This window comes from Oryctolagus cuniculus, chromosome 9, assembly GCF_964237555.1.
Source record: "Oryctolagus cuniculus chromosome 9, mOryCun1.1, whole genome shotgun sequence".
NCBI classification, from domain to species: Eukaryota; Metazoa; Chordata; class Mammalia; order Lagomorpha; family Leporidae; genus Oryctolagus; species Oryctolagus cuniculus.
Genome location: NC_091440.1, coordinates 18,399,003 through 18,426,375, shown reverse-complemented (window position 1 = coordinate 18,426,375; position 27,373 = coordinate 18,399,003). Strand labels below are relative to the sequence as shown.

The window sequence follows — 27,373 nt, the reverse complement described above, 5'->3', positions numbered from 1 at the left end:
GAAGACCTTTCTCTCTGTCTCTTTCTCTCTCACTGTCCACTCTGCCTGTCAAAAAAAAAAAAAAAGTTTCTCTCTACTCCTAGCTTTTTGTATGTCCTTATCATACAAATGCTTTGTTTGTATAATCAAGATTATAATGTGTTTATTTTTCCCTCTGACCTATTAATGTATATTATATTCATTGATTTTTCACATTTTGAACTGATTTCCAGGGATAAATCACAGTTCATTATGGTGTAGAATCCTTTTACTATTCTCTAACATTCAGTTGTATTTTGTTGAAGCTTTTAAAAAGTCATTTGATTTATCTGAAATTTTCTTTCTTTATTTTGTCTTTGGTATCCGGTAGTTCTGATCTCTTAAAATGCATTAGGGTGACCTCTGTTCTTCTATTTTTTGAATACAGAGTTTAAGAAAGATTTTTGTTCATTCTTTAATGTTAGAATTTAATAGAGTGGAGCCATATAGTCCAGATTTGTTCTTTATTGCAAGACTTTTTAAAATTACTAACTCAATCTTTTATTTGTATGGGTCTACTGATACTTATTTTTCATAATTGGTTTTGGTAGGCAGTGAGTTCTAGAAATTTGTACATTTCATCAGTTACTTAATTTTTTGGTGTATGTTTTATATTACCACAAACTGAGTGGCTTGAAACAACAGAAAGGATCATGATCCAGGAGCCTGAAAGTCAGAAGTCAGAGTGGTTCTGTCTGTAGGCTCAGAAAGGAAAGAGTGTCCCATTCCTTTCTCCCGAATTCTGAGGAGTGAGTGCCAGTAATCCTTGCTATTCCTCGCTTGTAGTTGTGTCACTCACGGCTCTATCTTCACATCACCTTCTTCTCTGGTCTCTATGTGTCCTTTCCATCTGTTTTAAGGACACTGCCATTGGAATTAGCATCTGTCCTGGTTAAATATAATCTTACCTTGATCTTTACTTTCCTGATGTCTGTTAGGGCTCTATTTTCAAATAAGATCATTTCTGGAGGTTCAGGGCATCCATTTTGGAGGGACAGTATTCTACATCCTATACCATATAATTGTTCATAGTATTTTTGTATAATCATTTTTTAATCTCTGTAAGATTAATAGTAATGTCCCCACTTCCATTTCTGATTTTAGTTACTTATTTCTCTTCTTTTTGGTAGTCAGTCTAGTGAAAGGTTTCTCAATTTTGTTGATCTTTTCAACAAAGCAGCTGTTGGTTTCATTGATTTTCTCTGTTGTTGCTCTATTTGCTGTTTTGTTCATCTCCACTCTAATCTTTATTATTTCATTCTTTCTGCTGGCTCTGGGTTTTTGTTTTTCTAGTTCCTTAAGCTATAAAGCTATCATTATTGACTAGAGCTCTTTCTTCTCTTTAACACAAGCATTTATGGCTGTAAGTTTTGGCATGTTGTTTTCATTTTCATTCATCTAAGTATTTTCTAATTCTGTAGTGATTTTTTTAAACCTACTGACTGTATAAAAGTGTGTGATTTTAATTTCCATATATGTGTGAATTTTCCAAATTTCCTCCTGTTATTCATTCCTGGTTTCATTTCAGTGTGGCCGGAGAAGATACTTTTTATGAGACCAGTATTTTACATTTTTTAAAAAGTTACATTTAGCAGTGCTTTTTAAATTCAACTTAGCAGTATTTTTCTTGACTAAGCACACTTCTGGTTCCTTTACCTCCTTTTTAAAAAAACAATATTAGATTCCAGAGTTCTGAAAAGTTGATTCTGTCATATTTTTCTTTTTGCCAGCTAAGAGGTTTAGTCAGTGACCAATTCTTGATGCTCCCTACTCTGACATTTCTGTGATGTTACTGAGCCTCATACTTACCCTAGGACAGCTGTTACATGGCTGCCTCCTGAAGTCTCCCTGTCAAAACCTGCTCCCCATCTCTGAAACATGCACCCTTTCATGAGTAACATTTATGCCACATTTCCCCCAAGGTAAATATGTTTCCTGAAATGACTGGCAATGCACATATTCTGAGCACTTTTAAAACTAGCAGAAGGTCTCTGTATTCATTCCAATGAAGATTGGGATGAGATGAAAGATATATGCATGAATGAGGAAGAAACAAATTTACATCCCCATGAACTTCCTGGGAAACCCACTTACAGGTAACTGATCATCAAAAATTATGATTAAAATTATTGACACAAAAACATCTTTGAATGTGATTTAGTCATTCTTGAGGGCTTCAGAAGAACTTCAGAGTCTGTTGGTACATTAATACCATTGAGCAGAAGCCTCTCTTCATTTAATTAAATGTATTAGAGCCTGAAATGAATTACTATTAGGTGACCAAGGATAGACTATGCTATCCTTATGTAAATTCCATTTATAAAATCTAAGAATTACTGTCTTTAACATTTTGATATATATTGAAAAACAGGTAGATAAGTCTTTGTCCTATCTCTCAGTACAGTTTTATTAAGGATTCTTTGTCATATTTCCATGTATCTTGGTTTAGCCTTTAAAAAATATCATCGATAAAACAGGAGCTTTATAACTGAGAGTTTGATATTTTTTCTTTAGAGATAAAATATTTTTAATTTACATTATACACAAAAGTTTAATCCTCCACTAAATAAAAGTTCAACAAATAAAAAATACCAAAGGTCAGCAGGAATATAAGCAAGGGTTATAAGCAATAATCAAATGAAAATGTGAATGATTTAAGTTATTGTATTTAGTTTTTATTTCATAAGTATAAATCATATTTTTCCTCAAAACTTGTAAATTATAATACCAACTATAAAATGAAAGGTTATATGTTATTCATGGTATGCAAACAGAATGAGAAGATATTAAAATAGAACTAAAACTAGGATATAAGGACTTCATATTAAAATCGTACTTGATTGACTCAGAAACTTGTTGATATCTTCTCAAAAACTCTATAATGGAATAAGTACCTTTGATTATTTTTCATTTTGCCCTCTTATATTGTCAGTTCCTGCAATAGGATTATTAATGCTAGTGATCAACATATAAAAGGTGTGAGATCCAAAAAATACAAAATAAAATGTTATCAGCAGCTTAATTTTCTAGCATTCTTTGAATACCTACAAAGCTAGAGCTACATTTTTCAAAAATAAATATAAATCCCCATCAACAAATTAAAAATCTCAATTTTATTTCTCAAGAGGATTATATTCTTTATTGTTGCTAAAAGAATGCAAGTTTCCCCAGTAGGAAAATTTTTTCTAGCAGTGCAGAAAATTTTCAAATTTGTAGCCCTATATGTTTGAGATAGTCTAAGTTTTGAGTGTGAGTGTTTATAACTCTTTCATTTATGTTGGTTTTGCTTAAATACTTATCTAATGTTTCAGACATTTTTTTACTTCATTTTTTCATGTTAATGCAAAGAGAACAGATTCAGTGCAGTTCATAGATAAAATTCTAAGACTATAACAATAGTTCCATTCTTCCTTCCCTTCCATCCTCCCTCCCTCTTTCTTTCTTTTAGATATTTATTTTTATCTTGAACATTGTCCAGAAAACAGCTGGTGAATGATTTTTTTGTTTGCCCTTCAGTAAAACCCATTCAGGCTAGAATATTGGTCTGAATATTAACAAGGGGAAATTCACAATGAAACTAAAAGTGGATAATACATGTAATGGAGTAGATAAAATAATAAAATAGTGATGGTGAATGGGCATTTAACCTTTTAGCTAAGACGCTCATGTCACATATATGACTGCCTGGATTCAAGTCCAGGCTGTGGCTCCTAATTCCAGTTTCCAATAGGCACCCTATGAGGCAATAGTAATGGCTCAGGAAGTTGTGTTCCTGCCACCCACATAACAAACCTGGATTGAGTTCCTGACTGCTAACTCTGGGGCTGCCCCAGCCATTGTGAGCATGTAGAGAGTGACACAGTGGGTGCTGGCTCGTTCACTGGATCACTGTCTCCCACTCAAATAAATGAAAAATAATGAAAAAAATTAATAGCAATGATATTAAATACTGGCAAGGATGTGCAATAAACTAATTCTCTCACAAACTGCTGGTGGGAATGTAAAATGCTAAAGGTACTCTGGAAAAGAATTTGGCCATTTGTTATGAATATTCACTAAGTGCGTGACCCATCTTGAGAATTATCACAGCCAAATGAAAACTGTTTAGTATGTTCATGTGAAGCCTGCAGTTGGATACGCATGCAGCTGTATTCCTGTAACAAAGTAATGGAAATAACCCAAATATAGTATACTGGGTGAATAATTGAAATGTAGTGTATCTAAACAATGGAATACCACTCAGCAATAAAAAGTAATGAACTCTTACTCTGTGCTACAACTTAGATCATTCTCCAAAATCACTATGCTCAGATAAAAACGTGTCAAGCTCAAGCTCAAAGGATTATATCACAGAGATCTATTTGCATATCATTCTTGAGAAGACAAAAACAGAAATGAAAAATAGATTAGTGGTTGTCAAGTGACAGGGACATGAGTATGGGTGGGAGTTCTTTTATGAAAATAGCCTACTTTTGTATGTTTAGCATGGTAGTTACATAAATCTACACATGGGACAAAATTGCATCAAACAGTACACACACACACACACACAAATACAAACAATGCTGATTTTAAAAAGGGACATGAAGACTGAATGAAATCTATAGACCACTTAACAGCAATGCACATGTGTCAGTGTTCTCTTCTTCATGTTATACTCCAGTAACATAAGATGTCACCATTGAGAGAAGGCTAATAAGGGGTTACAGGACTGTATTCTTTTTTTCAATCTCTTGAAAGTCTACATTAACTTTAAAAGAAAAAGATTTTTCAAGAGTAATGTTTGCACAATTAGAAAACATAAAAATAGAAATATCCATTTACACAACTTGTATTTAAACCTACCTTCCCTTCAGAGACTTACTTCTTTTTTTTTTTTTTTAAATTTTATTCAAGGTTTGCAAAGTTCATGTGCTTCATGTGTACAGATTCTGGAACATAGTGATACTTTTCACCCTCCCCTGCTCCCTCCTTACTTCCCCCTCCCTCCTATTCCTTCTCTTAATTTTTACAAAGATTTATTTTTAGTTTACTTTATACTCATAAAATCAGCCCTAAACTAAGTAAAGAGTTCAACAAATAGTATGAAGAAAAAAGTACAGTTCCTCAACATTGAAGACAAGGGCTGTAAACAATCATTGAACATCAAAATGTCAATTTCACTCCAATTCATCACATTTTAGGTGCCCTATTAGTTACCACAGTTCATAGAAAACTTACAGTATTTGTCTTTTTTGGGATTGGCTTATTTCACTAAGTATAATCTCTTCTGGTTGCATCCATTTTGTTTCAAAATACAGAATTTCATTTATTTAAATAGTTGAATAGTTGTCATGGTGTATATATGCCATAATTTCTTTATCCAGTCTTCAGTTGATGAATATCTGGGTTGATTCTAACTCTTAGCTGTTGTCAATTTAGCTGTAATAAACATGGAGATACAGATCACTCTTTCTTATGCTGATTTTTTTTTCATATGGATAAATTCTCAGGAGTGGGATGGCTGGGCCATATGGGAGGTCTATATTCACATTTCTGAGGTATCTCCATACTTCCTTCCTCAATGACTACATCAGTTTGCATTTCCACAGTAGATTGGGTTACCTTTTTCACACATCTTTGCCAGCATTTATTTTTTATTTCTGTATGAGAGCCATTCCAACTGGGGTGAGATAAAACCTCATTGTGGTTTTGATTTGCATTACAATGACGGCTAGTGATCCTGAGCATTTTTTCAAGTGTCTGTTGGCCATTTGGATTTCCTATTTTTTTTTAAAGATTTGTTGATTTACTTGAAAGTCAGAATTACACACAGAGAAAGGAGAGTCAGAGAGAGCGAGAGAGAGGTCTTCCATCCGATGGTTCACTCCCCAGTAAACTGCAACAGCTGGAACTGCGCTGATCCAAAGCCAGGAGCCAGGAGCTTCTTCCAGGTCTCCCACATGGGTGCAGGAGCCCAAGGACTTGGGTCATCTTCTACGGCTTTCCTAGGCCACAGCAGAGAGCTGGATTGGAAGTGGAGCAGCCAGGACTAGAACCCGCACCCATAAGGGATGCCAGCACTTCAAGCCAGGGCGTTAACCTGCTGTGCCACAGTGCCGGCCTCTGAATTTCCTATTTTTAAAAATTCTTGCCCAAGTCCTTTGACCATTTCTTAACTGGATTGTTTGTTTTGTTGTTGTTGAGTTTATTGAGCTTTTTGTAGATTCTGCATATTTATCCTTTATCAGTTGTGTACTTTGGAAATGTTTTCTCCCATTTTGTTGGTTGCCTCTTCACTTTGTTGAGTGTTTCTTTCTCAGTGTAGAAGCTTCTCAGCTTGAAGTAATGCCATTTGCCAATTTTGGCTTTGATTGTGCGTCTGGACCCTTTGCCAAGTAATCTTTGCCTATGCCAGTGTCTTGCAGAGTATCCAGCTGTATAAGCTCAAAAATGTGATTTTTTTTTTGACAGGCAGAGTGGACAGTGAGAGAGAGAGAGAGACAGAGAGAAAGCTCTTCCTTTGCCGTTGGTTCATGCTCCAATGGCTGCCGCAGCCGGCGCACTGCGGCCAGCGTACCACGCCGATCTGAAGGCAGGAGCCAGGTGCTTATCCTGATCTCCCATGGGGTGCAGGGCCCAAGCACATGTGCCATACTCCACTGCACTCCTGGGCCACAGCAGAGAGCTGGCCTGGAAGAGGGGCAACCAGGACAGAATCTGGCGCCCCGACTGGGACTAGAACACGGTGTGCTGGCGCCGCAAGGCGGAGGATTAGCCTATTGAGCTGCAGCGCTGGCCAAAAATGTGATTTTGAACATAAGCTTGAATTCTGATCCCCAGTACTTCATTTTCTTCTTCAAATGCCCCATATGTGACCAAGAAGGATGTCATTTCCAAAAGTATTCAGAGACCCACATTTAACTTGAACAACATTGTTCAAGTTGATTAGTAAGGTTGTCCAGTTTTCTCTGCTGATTAATAGCCTAAATTGGGGCCTCTTCTGAAATGTCAGACTTAGAGAATTGTACTGATTTCAACACATTATAAAAATGGGAAAGCTTTGGAACTAATGTGATCAATAGCCTTTGACAGCAAAGTTACAAAGCAACACTTGACTACTAAGATGTATAAAACCATGTTGTTCTTATTTTCTTTGAATACCATCATGGCCAAAAATTGGTAATAACAGTAAATTTTATTTCAAAAATCATTGAACTATTTCCTAAGTCATAGTCATATTCCTGTGTACAGTGTGCATGTGGTGTAAAATTGTGAACAAGATGGTCCATGTTGTCTGATCTCAAATTTACATCCCCATATTGACAGTTCCTCCAGAGTTTATAATGGGATGCTGAGGGAAAAGAGGTAAAACATCATATACTACCAATGCTTAAAAAAATCCAACAGAATCTAAAGAAGAAATAGCTCAGTCAGCTCAAGTGAAAATAGAGTGAGTCCCTGGAGAGAAGCATCAGAGTCAAGAGGGAAAGTTGCAAGGCTGTGGGAAATAAAGTCCTGTGGCTAAACCTTGTAAGGAAATATAAGGAAAATGTTTCAGAAAGTTTAAGAAAAATTTGGGTTATATTTTTGTACATTTTATTTATTTTTCCATTTTTATTTGAAAGGCAGAGATTTACAGAGACAGACACAGAGAGATCTTCCATTTACTGGTTCACCCCCTAAATGCCCACAACAGCCAGGGCTGGGCCAGGCCAAAGCCAGGAGGAGCTAGAACATAATCCTGGTCTCTTACAATGAGTTACAGGGACCCAAGTATTTGAGCTATCACCTGCTGCCTCCCAAGAGTACACATTAACAAGAAGCTGGATCAGAACCCGAGTAGCCAGTACTCCAGCCAGGCAGTCTTTTATGGGATGCAGATCCCCCAGTTAACAACTGCTGTGCCAAACACCCACCTGTGCATTATCCTTTAATTTTATTTTCAGTGAACCCTTTAAAGCCCCTTCCTATGAGAATTTGAAATTCTGTATTAATATCTTAATTCAGGATATACAGTTATTTCTGAGTTATGTGAATGGTTTGAGATATGTGTTGATCAAATTTTTTGATAATGGTGTATAAAATGTAGCATTGTTAATGAAACATCTTGTCTTTAGAAGATGACATGATGGCACATGTTAGTGAACATATTAAAGCTTATTACTCCTTACAACAAAATTCACCAGATTCCTTGACTCCCATTCATTTTTTTAAGCCCACTGGATCATTTTAATTAGTGAAATGTTAAAATATGAGCAGCAACTGAAGATTCAGTAGTAAGCCAGCTTTGCTAACTTGGTCCTTAAGCTCAAGAACAATGGTTATTTCTTTGATCTTTATGAGCATAACCTATCTGATATTATACTTCTTTTTTTTAACTTTTATTTAATGAATATAAATTTCCAAAGTACAGCTTATGGATTACAATGGCTTCCCCCCCATAACGTCCCTCCCACCCGCTACCCTCCCCTTTCCCATTCCCTCTCCCCTTCCATTCACATGAGGATTCATTTTCAATTCTCTTTATATACAGAAGATCAGTTTAGCATACATTAAGTAAAGATTTCAACAGTTTGCTCCCACACAGAAACATAAAGTGAAAAAAAATAGATGATTTTTTAAATGATGATGAAATCAGATCAGACCTATTGTCATGTTTAATCCCAGCGAGAGTCAAGTTGGGAATTGCTAATTTCTTCTTCTTTTTTTTTTTTTAACAGAAGATCAGTTTGGTATACATTAAGTAAAGATTTCAACAGTTTGCACCCCCATAGAAACACAAAGTGAAATATACTGTTTGAGTACTTGTTATAGCATTAAGCCTCAACGTACAGCACATTAAGGACAGAGATCCTACATGAGGAGTAAGTGCACAGTGACTCCTGTTGTTGACTTTACAAATTGACACTCCTGTTTATGGCATCAGTAATCTCCCTATGCACCAGTCATGAGTTTCCAAGGCTTTGGAAGCCCTCTGAGTTCTCCGACTCTTATCTTGTTTAGACAAGGTCATAGTCAAAGTGGAGGTTCTCTCCTCCCTTCAGAGAAAGGTACCTCCTTCTTTGAAGACCTGTTCTTTCCACTGGGATCTCACTCACAGAGATCTTTCATTTAGGTTTTTTTTTTTTTTTTTTTTTTTTTTTTTGCCAGAGTGTCTTGGCTTTCCATATACCAAAACTTATGGGACGCAGCAAAAGCAGTGTTAAGAGGAAAGTTTATATCAATAGGTGCCTACATCAAGAAATTGGAAAGGCACCAAATAGATGAGCTTTCAATTTACCTCAAGGATCTAGAAAACCTACAGCAAACCAGACCCAAATCTAGTAGGAGAAGAGAAATAATTAAAATCAGAGAAGAAATCAACAGGATTGAATCCAAAAAAACATTACAAAAAATCAGCCAAACAAGGAGCTGGTTTTTTTGAAAAAATAAACAAAATTGACACGCCATTGACCCAACTAACTAAAAAAAGAAGAAAAGAGACCCAAATCAATAAAATCAGAGATGAAAAAGGAAAGTAACAACAGACACCACAGAAATAAAAAGAATCATCAGAAATTACTACAAGGACTTGTATGCCATTCATTTTTTATGGTTAAAAAATAAGTTTCAAGTCTAATAGATACTAAGCCATTCTCTCAATAACCAAAGAAGAAAGGCCAATTATCCTTTACTTCACTTACTTGGTGCAGAGTACACAATGCACTAACATTCCACAGTTATCATGGTCGTTCAGTTAGCTTCACCCTGACATTAAATTACCAGGAAAAGTGAAATCAAAAGGATATTATATAGGAAAAAATTAAAAGTATATTACTTTGGTATTAAAGATAAGGTAGATTAGTGAATGGAGAGAAGGATGACTGAATTGTGAAAAAGAAAATGTAAATCCTATGATCTAAAAATGGTGATATGGATGTTTGAGATTTTTGAACTCTTCTGTGTGTTTGAAAGCTTTTATGAAATTGTGAAGATAAAATGAAGACAGTACTCAAAGAGAATTATAAATCTCACTTCCCAAATCAATAAGCAACTCCATTTTCTGAAATATTCTTTAAAATTAGGAAAATGTTACAGAAACCAAAGCTTTGCGTTAAATATCTCAAGTTTGTTTTCTAAGTAAAAGATAAAATGACAGAGATAAGCCACAGTACTTGGAAAAGCCTACTTATACAGGAATACTTCTTTTTGTCTCAGCATTACATGGGTGTGATGCTGTCAGTACTAGAGTGTTCTCAGAAGAACACTGGTGTCACCTGTGGACCCAGGTCTATCTGATGAGACCACAACTCCCAGAGATTTCCAGAGGACCTGCCTAGATTTTTTTTCTTAGATCTACAACACAAGTTCAGCACCATGCATTTACTTGACTAAGATATCAAAATTATATAAAACCAACCAAATAAATGTTACAATCACTTTCACATCTAATCATGAAAAAGAGTTTTCTGTATGTTTTTCTATTATTGGTCCACAGTTTTAAATATTCTTTCCTTTTAAAGTCAGATGAGCATTTTTGGTGAGTCTGGAAAAGTCCTTCTTGGCATAGAACTGATGAGTTTAGGAGCACTGCTTTTCCCATCCATGGTAAATTTCATTTCATCGTCAGTTGAGCCGTCGCTCCTGTGAATTACTGGGAGGAATCGACTCACATTCAATACGGGGTCCATTTACCCTGAGTTTTCCATAACCACAAAGCTGCCGATGCCCGGTGCCTTGGCTGCTCCTTTACATCTGAGCAGGCCTGGATCTCAGAAATCCCAGACAGGTTGATACTGATCTTTTAAAAAATGTTATGAACAAAGGAAATATATCTGCCAACTTCCTTTACAAACAGGGCTAAATAACCAGTTGGAAACTTTTCTGAAGGTGTCACATTAAACTTTAATAATACCTGCATTTTTATGGAGCTTTTAACTTTGCAAATTGCTTTCCCATGCATTATCTCATGTTCTATTTCAATGAAACCTTGTCTAGGTTTTAGATCTGAATTACAATGACATGGATATCATAATGTTGACATGGACTCTTCCAAAAATTATTATGACCATTCTGAGCAGAAGTATTGAGCAGGAATCTACTGGCTTCAAGAGCAAAGATTAAAAAGGGTTAACATTTTAATAATCCCTTTAGTTATCTGCTCTATAGCTTGAGATTTATAGAGCTTTCATCACTCTCTTTTAAGGAGAAAGTGATTTCTGTTTTTCTCCCATTCATTCTTCTAATTTCTGATTTGCTTTCTCATTTCAAAAAATCCACAGGTGAGCCCTACCCCTGGGTGCATCCGCGCCCTCATGAAGATGCTGTATTGCCCCTACTGCCGAGGCCTGCCTTCCGTGAGACCCTGCAACAACTACTGTCTCAACGTCATGAAGGGCTGCTTGGCCAACCAGGCTGATCTCGACACAGAGTGGAACCTGTTTATAGGTAAGAGGCATTGAAACAGCTTCGAGGACCAAGGTGTTTGAGAACAGCACGTGGTCACCATACTTGCTGGGTAGGTTGGAAGTGCTGATGACTTGTAGAGTCTAAGAGGATTGAAAAACAGTTCTCAGCCAATGCTAAAGGTTATTTTATATTTTCCTTCACTTTTATGCTGAAAAATAAGATTTGCATAAGGAAAAATTCTGTTAAAGATCCTAGAAGCCGGCTGCTCTCTGGTACAGATAAAAATAATCTTGTTGCATTCTAGTGAGTTCCTGTAAAGAAAAAGAGAAGTGAGGTAAGAATAATGTTAAAAAATTGTGTTATCGTCTCCTTTTTATTTGCTTTACTTCAACGTGGGCATAGCTATGAGTAAACAGCTCCTTCTTTCAGCTTCTGGAACGAAAATAACTCAATATTTTAACTAAAGCATGCAAAATTCTGCTTCACTCTGCTGCAAGAAGGCATCAAGCACACAGGTGGGAAACAGCCTTCCAGTCTTTAGAAGGCAGGAGGAATGGAGCAGGGAGGGGGCAGGGAAAGGACTATGAAGCACAACTCTGTCCTTGGATTGCAGGAAGCGTCCAGGGGGTTGTGCTGCCCAATGGTATTTCCCAAATAGCTACCCAAGGATAAAAGGACAGATTTTATAGGCAAGCTTCTCCCAGGAAAATGCATAGGCCTTGAAAGAGTAAATGTGTTTTCTCCCCTCTCTGTCAAATGGCCTTCAAATAAAAGTACTTTCAATTGCATTTACTGCAATTACAGAGTGACAGGCAGAGAGGCGAAAATAGCAGTGACATTCACTGGCCTCAGAGGGCCTACATCATTTATGCAAACCTCCCAACCAGAGTGCATGAAGCAAGTCTTTTGACATCTAAGATCTGGGCAGGATAGGCAAAAGATCCAAGATGTGTTAAAATTCAGAGAGACCGTAACTCACCATGAAAAGAAGTGCTTACATTACAGGCACTAAGTTTTGCCAATAAAACCCTGGCTAGCTGGTTATTTTGCTTATGAAAGCTGAAGAAAACAGGTTTTGGGGTTTAAAAAGAAGATTTTAGAGTGGGCAAGATTCAAATGAAATTCATCTGACAAAATCTCTGGTAATTTCAGAAAAAATAAATTGAAATACAATTTTTTTCTCTTAAGAAAGGACAAAGTATGTTTGTAAGATCTTAGGATGCTTTATTTGAAAATAAGATGTTTGAAAATTTTAATCATTAAAGGTATACTTCTAACTCCAAATAACATCATGCTTTGGTAAGATATTTGTTCTTTGCTAAGACTTCAGAGGGAGGAATGAATAATAAACTTCTTCTATAAGATTTAGATTGATTTTGATACAGACAAGGTACCCTAAAAATTCTAGCAAAAATGTTCTCTAATCAGTGACTTTTAGCATATTTTCATATTTTTAAATTAGCTTAAACCTGATAGGATTGCATAGATTCACAGCCATATAGATCACTCCTATGTTTTGGTTGAAATTGCTCTAATTCCTTAGCACAGTTGAAAGTGTCATTAGGCAGCCTATAACTTATTGATAAAAGTGGGCATTTGGATTTTGTTACTTAAAGCAGGACGTGATTAAGAATGGGAATATAAGCTTTTTAATTTGTACATGCAACAGTGACCTCATACTGGCTTTTTTTTTTTTTGCCTCAGTTTTCATTGTGTGCTAACATAAAACAAAGTCTTATACTTGCAATCAGTTGACTTTCTAAGATGCTAATTTGATGCGAAACTGAATGTCTGGAAAATCATTTGATCTAAAAACTAAAATGTAACCCCAGCTTATGTTGGATGAAATTTGATGAAAAGCAAACTGACGGTTAGTCCTACATGGATGTTTCTCTTGTCTTTTCTTTCCCTATCTCATTTTTATTAGTTGGAGAAGTCTACAGGAAAACTGCTTTCTGTTTTCTGTCTCTGGTTTGGGTATGGCATTGAGAAGTGACCACCAACATACACTTCTGGAGCAAAATATGTTCTTGCTGACACTTGCTTGGGTGTGAAGTGTTAGTTCACAAGTGTATTACATGAATTAGTCAAATCTGCCAACTCCATTTTCCACACAGGCATATCCAAGATGATAGCATTATAGTGCTCATGAATGTAGCCAGAAAGATCAATGAGCAAATCGGTCATCCAACCAAAATTATATATAATAGCCCTCTCTTTGGTAGCACCTGCAGCCCATCACTCCCGGGCTCCTGGCATCTCTTGATCAAACCATTTATTTCTGTTGCTGTCAATTGCATTTGCCATTCTTGCCTACTACATTGCTACTATATTAATTTCCCAGTTTAGACATTTTATGGATTTCTTTTTTTAATTATCATGCACTCATCTAAAATGTTAACAGCAGTATGCAGTCAACCATAAATAAAAGCAAGAATCAAATTGGTGGCACATTCTCATGATCTTTACAATGGCATGAATTTATTGAAAGTGATTAAAAGCTATTTAGAATTCTGCTGGTGCCTGGATCCTGTCAAAAGAAAGCCCATTCACTTAGAAAGAGGAATGTTTTAAGTGTTCAAATAAAAACCTCAGTGGTATTCCCTCCGCTTCTGAAGTTCTTTAGTTTTTTCCTTCTTCTTCCTTTCAATTTTTCGATAAAAAATAGGAGTGGAGTGGAGTCAGGGTACATTTGCATTGTCCTTCCTTCCTCAAGGAAGTTCAACTCTGTGTCCGGCTCAGCGGCAGTACTCCAAAAATTATTGTCAAGTAACGGGTGCAGGAAAAATTAAGAACTCCACTTTGACGTAAAAAAAAAAAGTTGTTTTTTTTTTTTCTTGAAGTTACTGACAACATTAAAGAAGATGCCACCAGTCCATTTTTAAGATTTTAAAAGCTTCCTTCCATCACTGGCAGAGCCTTTGCCTACTTTCTAGTAGCATGGGAAATCCCCAGTAGAGAGCACAGCCTGGTTTCCAGCTGATATTCTGAAATGAGTGGGTATACTTCCCAGCCCCCTGAGCAAGGCAGAATGAGAAGGAGACCCGGAGCGATTTCTAACCTGTACTCACTCTTAGAAAATATAAGGTAAGAGACAAACCGAATCTGAGGCATTAAGTCTGTGCTTAGGCACTTATCCCAAATGCTGCTATATAGTCACACAAAACTTATTCCACCCTTGCTTCTGAGCGTTGCCTACATGTAAAATGGTTTTCTTGAAAAAAGTTTGTGTTAAGTTAAAATTTCCTAAGGGGAAACAGTTTGCGGGCAGAACTCATTTCAGTAATATCCTGAAGTTATTTGGAGATTTTGACATTGATAGCACCATGCCAAGATAAGAACTGTTCCCTTAACAAGAGGCTATGTTGCAAATTACACCTGGGTTGTGAACAGAAAAGTCAAGGCTGAACTTCCATGGGTATAGCTCTCATAAATCTTGCATCTACCGTGCAACTGAAGATGTGTGGGTCCAACATCTGGTCCCTTCTAAGACTTTGTAGACTTTGAGAACGAGAGGGACATTTTACAAAAGAGGTTGCTGGTGTGGAAAGGCTTGGTAAAACAGGCAAAGGCAGGAGTTCTGTTACATTCTATACTATTTTTTATCCTGAAAATATTATGGGATCCTTCTTATAGCAAATATAAAAATGAGACCTTAAGACACTTCTTTTGTCCCAATTATACAGCCTAACTTTTTAAGCTATCCCAGTTTGTAAAACCCTAATTGAGTATATTGAGTAAACTAGGCACACACATTTTTTGCCTTTAAGCAATTTAATGCACTTAAATTAATTGTAACAAATTGTAATAAAGCACAAGGGTGATAGAAGCACAGGATACTAAGTGTCTACTCAGTAGGGGGACTTCATCCAGTATAAGTAGGGAAGCCCTTCCTTTGCAAGTATACAATAAAACAGAAAATAAAATGGTGCTGAATTATTTTCAACTATATTTGATGTTGCATAGCACCAACATATCTGTTACACTATCACTCTCAGCTATTTCCAAGTCTCCATGATAATTTCAATAGGTCTAAAATGATCTGTCAGTGGTTCTTAATTATCTTTGTTTTTTCCTATGTTGAAGTCTCACCAGCATTGACACTGATTTCAACTGCTAAGATTTGGAGAATTTGTGTCATTTTTTTAATCCAAAAAAGGTTGACTTATCTAAGGAATAGATGCCCTGCAATGTGGGGGAAAAGCCAGAAGAGAGACTTGTATTTTTGTTTTAGACTTTGGGCACTCACAGACCAAACTAGTAGTATCACACTTTCTAAGCTTTCTTTTTGCTTTCAAACCAACCAATGATTAAGTCTCAAGACAGCTTAAAGACAGAAAACTGGCATGAGAGTATCAAACAGGAAAGCAAGGTGAGCACTGTTTCTCTGCCAGGTCAAGACACCCTGCAGCGGGCACTATTCACCCTTCATTTCTTGACATGTTTGCTGAGTGTCTGGGGATGGACCTTGCATTGGTTTAAGCAGGGGGATAAAGCAAAGAACTTATGAGATCCCTTCCTTCTGAGAACATTATTCAGTGTAAGCTCCTGGAATGAAATCTATGGAAACAAATAGGCAGAGAAATAAAAGGGAACACAGCAAGAAGTTACTCTTATTTTTTTTGTAAGTGTACTCCTTTAATGGAAGTATGACTAATTCAGTAATTTAAAAATCACATATCCCTGTTGTTAATGGATTCTATGAGTGCAGGGATGGCAGAAACAAATCAGATAATGAGCCTGGTTCTTTCACTGTGACAGCTGCTATCAAGTTGTAAATTAGAGGCAGCCAAAAGGAAGCTGTGTTAGGTCAGTCAAATGACTAGTGTCATGTAATAAATGGCTACTTTGGTGCACAAATGTCTTCTTTAGAGCCTGTAAGAGTTGTTTATCCTCAACGCAATTCGTGTATTCACAACTTTGTGTTTGGGAGAAAATACTGCTAGATGAACCTTATTTGAAATCAGAAAATAAACATTTGTTTCTAGCAAATAAACGTAGGTTTCCTTTTATGAAATATGCAGGACTGGGTGCATTTCAGAAGGATATAAAATAAACACAAGTGACTATTTCAAACATTTGTACAAGACACTACCCTTTTGAAGACTTTCTTAAACACAAAATTCTGTGATATAAATCTAATAAGAAATTTTTAGTTACAAAGAATTCCATAGTAACTATGATATGACTCATGCTGATGTACCCTGAAATACCATGTCGTAGAAACCTCTAGACTCTAAACATAGAAAATTATTTCCTTTAGACCAAATAAAAAGAAAAACTTAAGAATTGTACATAGCAGCAAGTTTTCAAGGTTTTTTCATCTATGCTTTATGTGATACAAGATCCTGTTCAGCCCAAAAACACAATCTTTTAAATGGAGAAACAACAGCCAAATCATTTATTTTAAAATCTGCCCTCACTGTTAGCTAAACAATGTGCTTTGGCCCTTGTGCATTCCAAAAAGCACTAAGAACAAATTTTTAGAGAAAACAAAAATCCTGCTTTCTAACTCCAACTCCTGGCCTTCCTTTCATAGACATTGATTCAATATTTCTCACTTCTTGTGGGAATTTTCCTATATAGGGTTCTCTTGTTAATACTGTCAGAATGCATAAACAATACTAACTACTTACTGGGGGAAAAAGACAGAAAACAGTTGACTGGGACCAAGCAGTTTTCGCAGGTTGCATTTGTTATCAATTACCTGTTTCAAAAGTGGTTTACATCAGAACTCCGCATACATGAGAACATGTTCATGTGGTGCAATGGGGTTAATGCCTTAATGGTGGCATCATGCATGGGACCCTTCAGCAAATATAGAGGCAGGCATTTCTTAACCTCCAAACACTCCCTAGTGCTGGTCTTGAAGCACCAATGGAAGGGAGAAGCAGGACTACAATTTCTATACTGAATCAAGCAATTTTCCCATGGATCAAAAGCAGGCAACCTACATGAATCCCAAAATTGCCTGATGTAAAATAGTCAAGAGGCCTTTCTAGGAGGAACGTATATAGTCCTTTGCCACTCAATCCCACCTCTTACTCATCCATCTATTCCTAATTCCTACATACTCAACATCTAAAAAACTTACTACTGTAATAATTGCATTTTCTCTTTGCTGATTATTATTTTCTATGTTTTATCAAGATCTCCAATTTTTTTGAGAACTGATAAGGGAAGAATTTAGTTTACTGAAAGCAGAAAATATAAAAAAAATTTCAAGTTGTCTATATAATTCCTTCTGTATATGGAATTTGTCATTTAGATTTTAATGTATACTCTAATTTCCTCATTTTCCATAGATACATGGTTAATTTAGTAATTATATTGGACGATTCTTGTTTTTAGTAATTGGCATCCAATTTAATAATATGTGGTTTTCATTGCCATGTTCTCAATTTCAAGCTATAACATAGGAGGTTATAACATAATCTTTTGGCATGGCAAGAAAATATATTTGATGATTAGAATAGAATTAAACAGATTCCAAAAGGCCCAAAAATCCAAGAAAAAAATCAAGCTCTATAAAAATTAGCCCAATGATATTCTTGACAATACCAATTTCAAGAAATAAGAGGAACAGGTGATAAAAATAAACTGTTTTGTAGAAACTAGAAAATAAGAAATATAAATAGAGCTAAGTAAGAGGAGTGTTAAAGAAAATATTGAACAAATAGCCATTCACAAATAGCAAATTTATAACAAGTGCATAGCCATTATAACAAACATTTCCATCGGGTGGTAACTGCTTTAAGGGAAGCGAGATGGGGGTGGGAGATGATTGCCTCCTGAGGCATTTAGAACACTCTACAAGTACTGATTAGAATCTATACTGAAAATTCCTATATAAACCCAATAATAAATCCTTGTGAAATGCTAGTATCTTAATTATAGTAATATTAAATGATGGCATTTGGACTTCTTCCCCACACAATAACATTAATATACATATATTTTTCCAATTGCTGTTTAAAAACTCCTTTAATACATGATTATCTCAATAGAGCTGATGATCTTGTCTTTCTGTTTGAGTCATTTTTGAAACGAGTTCTCATTTTCCTCAGGCTTATTTCCTTAGCAGTTATGAAAGAGACTTTTTTCAAATATTGTTCTCATCATCTCATTGTGTTTGTGGCTTGTTTATTATGAACAACACCCCAAGGAAGCTGGTATGAAACCAGGTTGGAAGAAATGCCCCTTTGTGAATTATTATTTTTTTTTTGACAGGCAGAGTGGACAGTGAGAAAGAGAGAGAGAGACAAAGAGAAAGGTCTTCCTTTTGCCATTGGTTTACCCTCCAATGGCCACCGCGGCCAGCGTGCTGTAGCCAGCACACTACGCTGATCCGATGGCAGGAGCCAGGTACTTATCCTGGTCTCCCATGGGGTCCAGGGCCCAAGTACTTGGGCCATCCTCCACTGCACTCCCTGGCCACAGCAGAGAGCTGGCCTGGAAGAGGGGCAACTGGGACAGAATCCAGCGCCCCGACCGGGACTAGAACCCGGTGTGCCGGCACCGCAAGGCGGAGGATTAGCCTAGTGAGCCACGGCGCCGGACGTGAATTATTCTTACATTTAGAGGTGCGTTTTGATTTGTTGCACTAAAGAGAGAATAGGTATAAATGTTCATGGGTAAGTTATACTTGTGAGAAACTTTAAAGTATGTGAAAACTTTGAGTTTATAACTCATAAAAATACTGTGTGTATAGATGCTTCATCAGATAGCCAGGAGCGAATTTAAATTAAAATAGAGCATGAAATATACTCTGTCCTTCAAATAACAGCTTATATATAAATCCTACATGAAAAAGAGATGTCTTCATTTCTTTCTTTGCATAGATTTAAATAATTTGCTACACTAAGAATTTTCTTTGTTATGACCTCTGAATAAGTGAAAATTAGAAAAAAAACAATGAAAAAATAAGTAGTTGAATATATGACATTACCCCAAGCAGTAGTATATCTGTATTCAAGGCATTTTTGTTCTTTAAGGAGCGTGAATCTTCTAGAATGATACTGATAATTAAGTGTCAGATAAGTTTGTCAGTATTCACTACTAAAATCTGAATGCTCAGGGAATTAACTGACTTCATGAGAGGCCCAATAGTTATATTGGGTAGAATGAGTAAGTCAGGAGATATAAGAGAGTTTTGGCCACCCTTTGAATTGCAAGAGTTGACACAGATTCCAGGCTGGCTGGATCGAGTAGTGACCCCTGGCTACTTCAACCCAACATCTGTCTTTCCAGTAATTTCATGCCAGCTGTAAGAGGTCAATGCTCTCAACAGAAGCATAGCTGCTCTTCTCTAAGGAACTTCATTGCCTTCATGAGGGACAATATTCTCAAAATCTACCAAAATTGCCTGCAATAGGCTGCTTGCAGTGCTAGATATTATTACGTTGGCCAGCATCTACCCATTCTTTAACTTCAGTGTCCTTTATTATTGTTAGATTACTTCCTTGTCTTCAAAATAGTTTAATGTTCCTAACTCTTCTGACTTGACCATAACCATAAAAGTGTATTCCATAGCCCAAAATCTATAGATACCACCCATGTTAATGAAAGTATTGAAATCAGCAAGGGTCCTAAGAGAGATACCTGGGAATTATCCTGTGAATATCAATACACACTGCAATTTGAGGATGTAGATTAAGAACAGGAGCTGACTTCTAAAAGATGAGAAACAAAGTAAAACAAGCATGTCTCTTCATTAGACAGTATTGCAGTATTTTCAATTGAATCCCTGTGACTAAAGTTAAAATATATGACATGTTCTTGGTAACCATATTAAGCATGTGCCTAATACTACACTTCATTGACTGAGGATCTAGATAAATACTTCTGTGATATCACATGAAACATTGTCCTGGATAGATTTTATGTAGGTTACAAAATAAGTCTCAATGAATTAAAATAACAGAAATTGTATCCAGTCCTTCCTGAGTTTTTTCCATTTGAGAATGCTTACTGGTGTCTTGCTACTCTCTTGTAACCACAGAAACCAAATCCTTGAGCTATGACAGCATTGGAAGAAACTTTATTCCTCTTTCTTCATCCTGCGTCAAATTTGAAAAATGTTAGGTTAAATAATAATTGTTAATATTTACTTGATACTTCAGATCAGGCAATGTTGTAATTAATTTGCACTTACAACAACTTATTAATACTTACAGCAACTCTGCTAAGTAGTCCACATGATGATCTCTATTTTACAAATGGGAAAATGGAAACCAGAGAAGTGAAATGACCTGTCCAAAGTCCTATAACTTGTACAATTTCAACTCAGGATTTGGTTCAAGAGCCTGAGTTGTTAACCACTGTAGCAGTTACCTTCTACAAAGTGTTTAGGAAGTAACTCTTAGTTTTTGGCTACCTGGATTGATAGAATATACTGGGGCAGTGAGGTATTGAAGATTTGATGTTGTCAACACTCTCCAATAGAAATTTCTGTGAAGATGGATATGTCTATATTTGTGCTGTCCCATATGGTGGCCACTAGCCACATGTGGCTGTTGATTACTTGAAATGTGACTAGTGTGTCTAAATAATTATTTTTGTTTATTTTTATTATAACTATTTTTGTTTCTGTTTTATTATTTTCTAGCTTTATTTTGGCATGGTTGACGAAGTTTTGTATATGTGAAGTATAAAACATGGTGATACATTATACATATACATTGTGAAGCAATTGCCACAATAAAGTCATTTTTAATTCATTCAAATTTCAGTTACTATATGTAGTAGTGGCTACTCCATGCAAGCTTAGACCCATTAAATCACCTATAATTTGCATTACATGACTTAGCAGCTGAATATGTCTGATGCCCTTCAAAAATATTTAATAGATTTCTTTTTTTGCTCTTAAATGTAGTCTAGGCACACTTATGGACACTACAAAAGGAATACAAGAGAAATAAAAACCATAAAACTTATTCCTGTGACCTGAGAAATTGTTGTTTTCCAAAGAGATTAAATGTGTGTTTTCAAAATAGAGTCTGGTTAACTGGAGAAGGCATAAGGCTCTAGTCCATGAGTTTGAGTCACGACTCTGCTATTTATAATCTGCGTGACTTGAGGGCCATTATTTAACCTTCATAAATCTTTGTGTTCTCATCAATAAACCGAAGATAACAGTATCTACCTCTTGACCTTGTGAAGACTAAGATAATGCATGTAAATCACCAAAGGATACATCCTCAGAAGTAGTGCTGAGCAAAGAAGCAATGTGGATCCCTGCTCAGATGAAAAACCTGTTGATGTCTGAGCAGAAAACAGAAACAAGGAAGTAGGAAGCAACACAATAGGCAAGCAGGTAGGAAATCATTAGGACACCAAAAACGTGTGAACTAAAGAGGCGACAAAGACAAACTGAAAACCAAAGGAAAACGACCAGATGCAATTAATCAGTAGGAACTGAAGGGAGACAATTAGAATGAGTGCATTAGTTCCTGGGCAGACAGGACCCATTCCAAAAAAGATAGACTTGCTGCAGCTCAGATGAATAAGCTCAGATACCAGCGTGGGAAAAAGAGTGGTAGGAAGGTAAGAATCAGCATGATGTTCTTAAGAGCTTGAGAGGGAGCCAGTCAAGCTGAGGTAGGTGCATGTGCTGGTGTGTCCTGAGAGGTAAGTTAACCAGTACTGGATTGGGGAAATTTAAAAGCCAGGCCGAATACTTTCTTTTGGCTTATAGGCAATAATAAGTCACAGAGCTTTTTAAATTCAGAGAATGGCAGGATCTAAGCAGTAATCTGACAAATAAGTAAAAGATGTATTCAAATGGAAAAAACTAGTGTAGTGAAACCGGATAGTTCATTTTACACGTCATAGAAGAAGAAAGGAAGACAGCGATAATGGTAGAGTTGGATGTCAAAATTTCTAGGACTTTATGTCTAAAAGTAGGTAGCTAAATGTAAAGCGCAAAGAAGAAAGTACATCAGATAAGCACCCAGGAGAAAGATGGTACTGTGTGTAAGAAGTTAGACTAGGAAATGGGAAACAGGGATTTCTTCAATATGTTTAGGACTTGTTGGGTGTGAGAAACAAGGGGAATAAAAATGGAAATGTTGAATTAGATATTGGAAATGGTGGTGTCCCGTATTCCTGGAGCAGGAACTAAAATGCGAAGAACCACTGGAGGGTTTCCATAGCCTTAAGGGCTCTGTGGACATCTTCTCTAATCAGCTCTTGACCAGTTGATCCCAGATTTTCACCTCCTGGCCTTCACATGGGTGCCTGCACATCCCTTCCCTGTGAAATTACACTGCCCTTACCCTTCAGTGATAAACATTTAACAAGCTACTCATGAATATATACTCAACAGGTGAACTTATACTTAAACTCCCCAATCTCTTTCATTAAGTACAGCTAGTGCCAACTGTGCAAGTAAGAGGATACCTACATAATGATTAATCAGAGGCATGCCTTGATTGCTACCCAAAATTTATTTTTCTCAGATCCCTTGGTGGTCATATTTGTCATATACATTGACATTTCATAAATGCAGTCAGTCCTAGTGGAAATTTATTTCTATTGGTTTTGACTTTTGTAATCATCAATGCATGAAATCTAGGATTACTTAGTTCACTTCTGACCATTGCCATGTTCCGAATTTCAAGTTCAGACATGCAGTTTTTTAATTTCACAAAATCCTTCCCCCAGGGTTATTCATTTCCTTCACTCACAAGAATGTCATGTATCAAAAAGCAGTCCCTTATTTCATCGCATGCTCTATGGCCTGATTGTCTCACACACACACACACACACACACACACACAAACTCAACATGTAAAGACAAATGTAACTTCCTCACTGGTCTCTGGATGCTAGAGTTCCCCAAGGAGCAACACAAATACACAATGCAACTTTTGCAATGCAACACTTGAAGGAGCAGTGAGACTTTTTTGAATCCCATATTGCCAAGTTACTGATTTAAGAATGCCCTAGAGTATATATTATTTCTCCAAACCACTACACTGACTTTTGTCAAATACTTTCTGCTTAGCCCATTAAAGGTGAAAACCATGAAATATTATTTGATTTGTAACCCAAGAAAATGCCCTACAACCACCTGTCCCTCTTTGGAAATCTGCCAGAACAAAGTGAGAGGAAAGGTCAAAACTGCAAACGGTAATTTGAGGCAGCAGCATGGGGCTCGGAGCAGAGATTGAACCTATGGGCTGCATTCCATCTTCTGGTCTCTTCATGAAGATTTATGTTTATTTTTCTTAACCCATGTGGGAGTCTTAGGATTTGAGATCTAAACTTCAAACTTTAATAATGGCTATGTAACATTTAAAAATATAAAAATTAACATCTTGAGTAATTATTACATTTTTTTTGAACTCAGTTTGGAGAAGTTAGTTTCAGGATACATATAATGTCCACGTAGGATTGATAGATATTCAAAACCATCACACTTGAGCACTTTTATATTTTTTGAAACCTTGCTTTAATTCTCTGGTGTTATACATTTACTCTTCTACATGTTGACCTGTCATCATGTAACATCACATTGCTTTTGTTTATCATAAATCTGTTAAACCTTAAAATGTAAGACAAGAAATATTGAATTTAGAGTTACTGCTGGGCAGTTTTAAGATGTATAAATTAGCCATTTGGAAATGTAAAATATTATGAAGACTCATTCAATAAATCAGTTACAAGATCAAAGTCATATTCTTTAATGTGAAACTTCCCAATCCAGCCAGGGAAGCTACTTGAGAACTTCAGTGACAGGACAGGAACACATCTGTGATCCTGCCCAAAAAATTTATATCCATTTACATAGGAAAATTTCAGTAATTTGTATTAGTTGGGAGGGCAAGGACATACATGTCAAAGTAATACTTCTAGAAGGCATTTGGGGACTTAGTTTCAGATTTAGTGTTGTCTTTTTAGTGAATGCCTATTATCTGCCAGGTAATACCCTATATGCTCTTTTTGCATGTAAGAAATAAGAGATTTGATATGCCATTTTTATTTAGAGTTTTCTCTTTTTCATTTAGAAATCTCAACATTCTAAACATACACAGTCTTTTTTTTTTTGATGATCATTTAAAAGGACACTTTTAGTTATGCCATTATTTGTATAGAGGATTCTTAATAGATATGCATTAAATTTTATAGATGATATATCCCAGTTACTATGTTAAAGAAATAACTTTACCAATGGTTATTCTCCAAATCTGACCTGCCTGAAATCAAATTATTTTTAACCTTTATAAATAATTTTCAATTTATGAAAAATGCAAAAATAATGCAGTTCACATAGACCTGCTACTCACCTTAGCATTGCACATAAATAGAGCGCAGTCATCAAAACCAGAAAAGGAACACTGATACAATGCTGTTAATTAAAGTGCACATCTGATTCTAGTACGACAGTTTATCTTCTGACACTCTTTCCCTGCATCAGAATCCCAGTGCATTTATGCTATATCTCCTCGGTCTTCTCCCATCTTGGACAATTCCCCAAATTTCCTTATCCTTTGAGCATGCCCATTTGGATGAACACCTGCCAGTTACTTTTCAGAATGTCTCTAAGCTTGGATTTGTGTAATAGTCGCTAGTACCTGCCGGGCTCCTTTACTCTGAGGTTATTATTTTTCCCTTTTGTTGGTGTTGCATATTTTAGGGAGGATACTTTTATGAGCTCATTTTTTGTTGTGGTTCTGTGAGTATAGCTCAATAAAATTGTCATGTATTTTTCTGATCATATTTTTCCGGGTTTATACACCGGGAGCTCCTTCAGTCAGATCCTATGTTCTTTAGATATGGTCTCCATCTTTTTGGAGTGCTTTGTCATTTTTTGCCATCATGAGACATTCCAGGATTTTTTTTATGTTTTTCCTGCTCCAGTCCCATAAGCAACATCTTTTCCAAGGAGCCCTGGTTTCTTCTACTGAACAATGGTATAGAAACCAAGGCTGGACATGAGATATGTTCATTGCTACTGGAGTGGCATTACTATTACACCTTCCCTGCAAACAGAGCTAGGAAATGCGTGTATGTGTATAATTCCACACTGAGTCACGGTTGATATTTATTTATTTATTGAATATATGTATATATATCCAGGAGTTCACACTGATGCTGGTTCAATACCACAAAATTCATTCCAGCCTTCTCTCTTTCCTTATTTGTAACATTTTTTTTGTCTAATAGTGAGAAACCTGGCTCTCGTGACCTATTACATACATCAATTAGAGTTGCTAGCCCATCCCCACTTGGAAAATGTGTTTACTAATTAGAATACAATATTTATGTTCAATTCATTTTGTATTTAGATTGGTAGTATCCAGTCAACATAGTTTTTTCAAAGGTACCTAGATTAGTTATATCCCTCCCCTCTTCTTTAATATGAGTATTCTTATTGATAATAGAATTAGGTTCATTTGTTACTATTTGCATTTCAGCTTAGGTTCTCCTACACCCCAGTTAGTTGTAGAGTGGTTTGTAAACTACACTCCTACAAAGCATATTTTTAGAAGTGTGATTTTCTCCATATCCCTCCTTAATCCATAACCATTTATACCTTTTCTCTTTTTCCCATACACCCCCTGCTGATTGGTTAATCTCTTTAAAAGTTCTGGTTTATTTTTGTGTGCTTGTATAGTTTTATTTTTGTTGGGAAAAAAACCAGCAGATCCATGTGTATTTGCTTATGACTCCCTTTTTTATTGCAAGAAAGACAGCATGCTATAGATACTCCCTTACACTGCCTGCTTTCACTTGAGAGCCTCATTCATACTAGATCTGTTCGTAGAACTCTTCCTCTTTCCTTTTTACATGTGCATAGTACATCATCATCTGATGGATCATCATTTAGCAGTATTGTTTCTAACATGCTACTATTGAAAAGGACGCAACGATGAATCAACTTAGTTTAAGTATGTTTTTCTACTATTGGGGGTATATTTTCAGGGTAGATCCCTAAAAGTAATATTGCTGAGGCAAAAGATAAATGTGTATATGGTATTGTTAAGTGTTATCAAATTTTCCTCCAGAAAACTTGTACCATTTTGCATTCCTACTAGCCACATGCAAAAATATCCATTTCTCCACAAACTCACCAACAGAAGATGCTGTCAGATATTATAATTTTTTTCCAGTCTGATAGATGAGAAATGGTATCAAGTTGTTTTTAATTTCATGTTGCTTTAGTCACTTTAATATTGTTTAAATAAGTTATTTTTTTAAAAAATAGTATATTTATACTAAGGTAATTCAGAAAAATTCTTAATGGAGTAAATATCGAAGAGACATGTATGTATATGTTAATTCATGAGTAGACTTCTATTCTGGCAGATGAGTATAGGTACATGTATTTTTAAATAATAGTTTTGAGTGTTAGGGAAATATTTTCACTATTTCCTAAACTCTCATGATATTTCTGGACTGTATCACAAATGTTTACTGTTGTAGAACACTAAGAGATAAGTATGAGCATATGAGGAATTCAGACTGTAATTATAGCAATTATGGAAAAGAAATTTACTGATTATATAAATTGAACACATTTCAAATAGAGAGGTCATAAAAGACAAGCAGGATATTGAAAATAAATATTTTGGGAGCCAGGAAATTGCTTGTTAAATACACGTTTCAAATGTAAATATCTGGTTAACATTTGTATTATTTGGTTTCCTAGAATTTAAGACTATCATTTTTTTTTTTTTTTTTGGCTAAAAAAAAATGATGATCAAGTATTTGCAGATCTTCTTGTCCATCTGGTAGTATGAAACATCTTTAAAACATTTCATTTTGTGATAATTTGGTTAAAATAAGACAGAATACTGCAGAATAATAATTGCTAACCATAGAAATAGGTCAAGCCCTTTAGGGAATGAACCTTTCTGGAACACAGTGAGAATATTTAAGATGCATACAGAACTAGATAAAGGGGAAAGGACATGGACAAAGATAAGCATAGCCCAAGCTCAGGAGGAAAGTGAGCCTTGGGTTTTGAGATGATGCCATC

General features: G+C 36.0%; 1 protein-coding gene across 4 annotated transcripts in view; it reads left to right on the top strand.

Annotated features, from left to right (window-relative positions):
- GPC6 (glypican 6) overlaps positions 1 to 27,373 on the top strand; it is a 1,178,567-nt gene that overhangs the window by 773,472 nt on the left and 377,722 nt on the right. For all 4 annotated transcript variants that reach the window (XM_002713000.5, XM_051850542.2, XM_070048691.1 and 1 more), the window contains exon 4: positions 11,262 to 11,427. In XM_002713000.5, the coding sequence (XP_002713046.1) occupies positions 11,262 to 11,427 (166 nt within the window). The remainder of the gene's footprint in view (positions 1 to 11,261; positions 11,428 to 27,373) is intronic.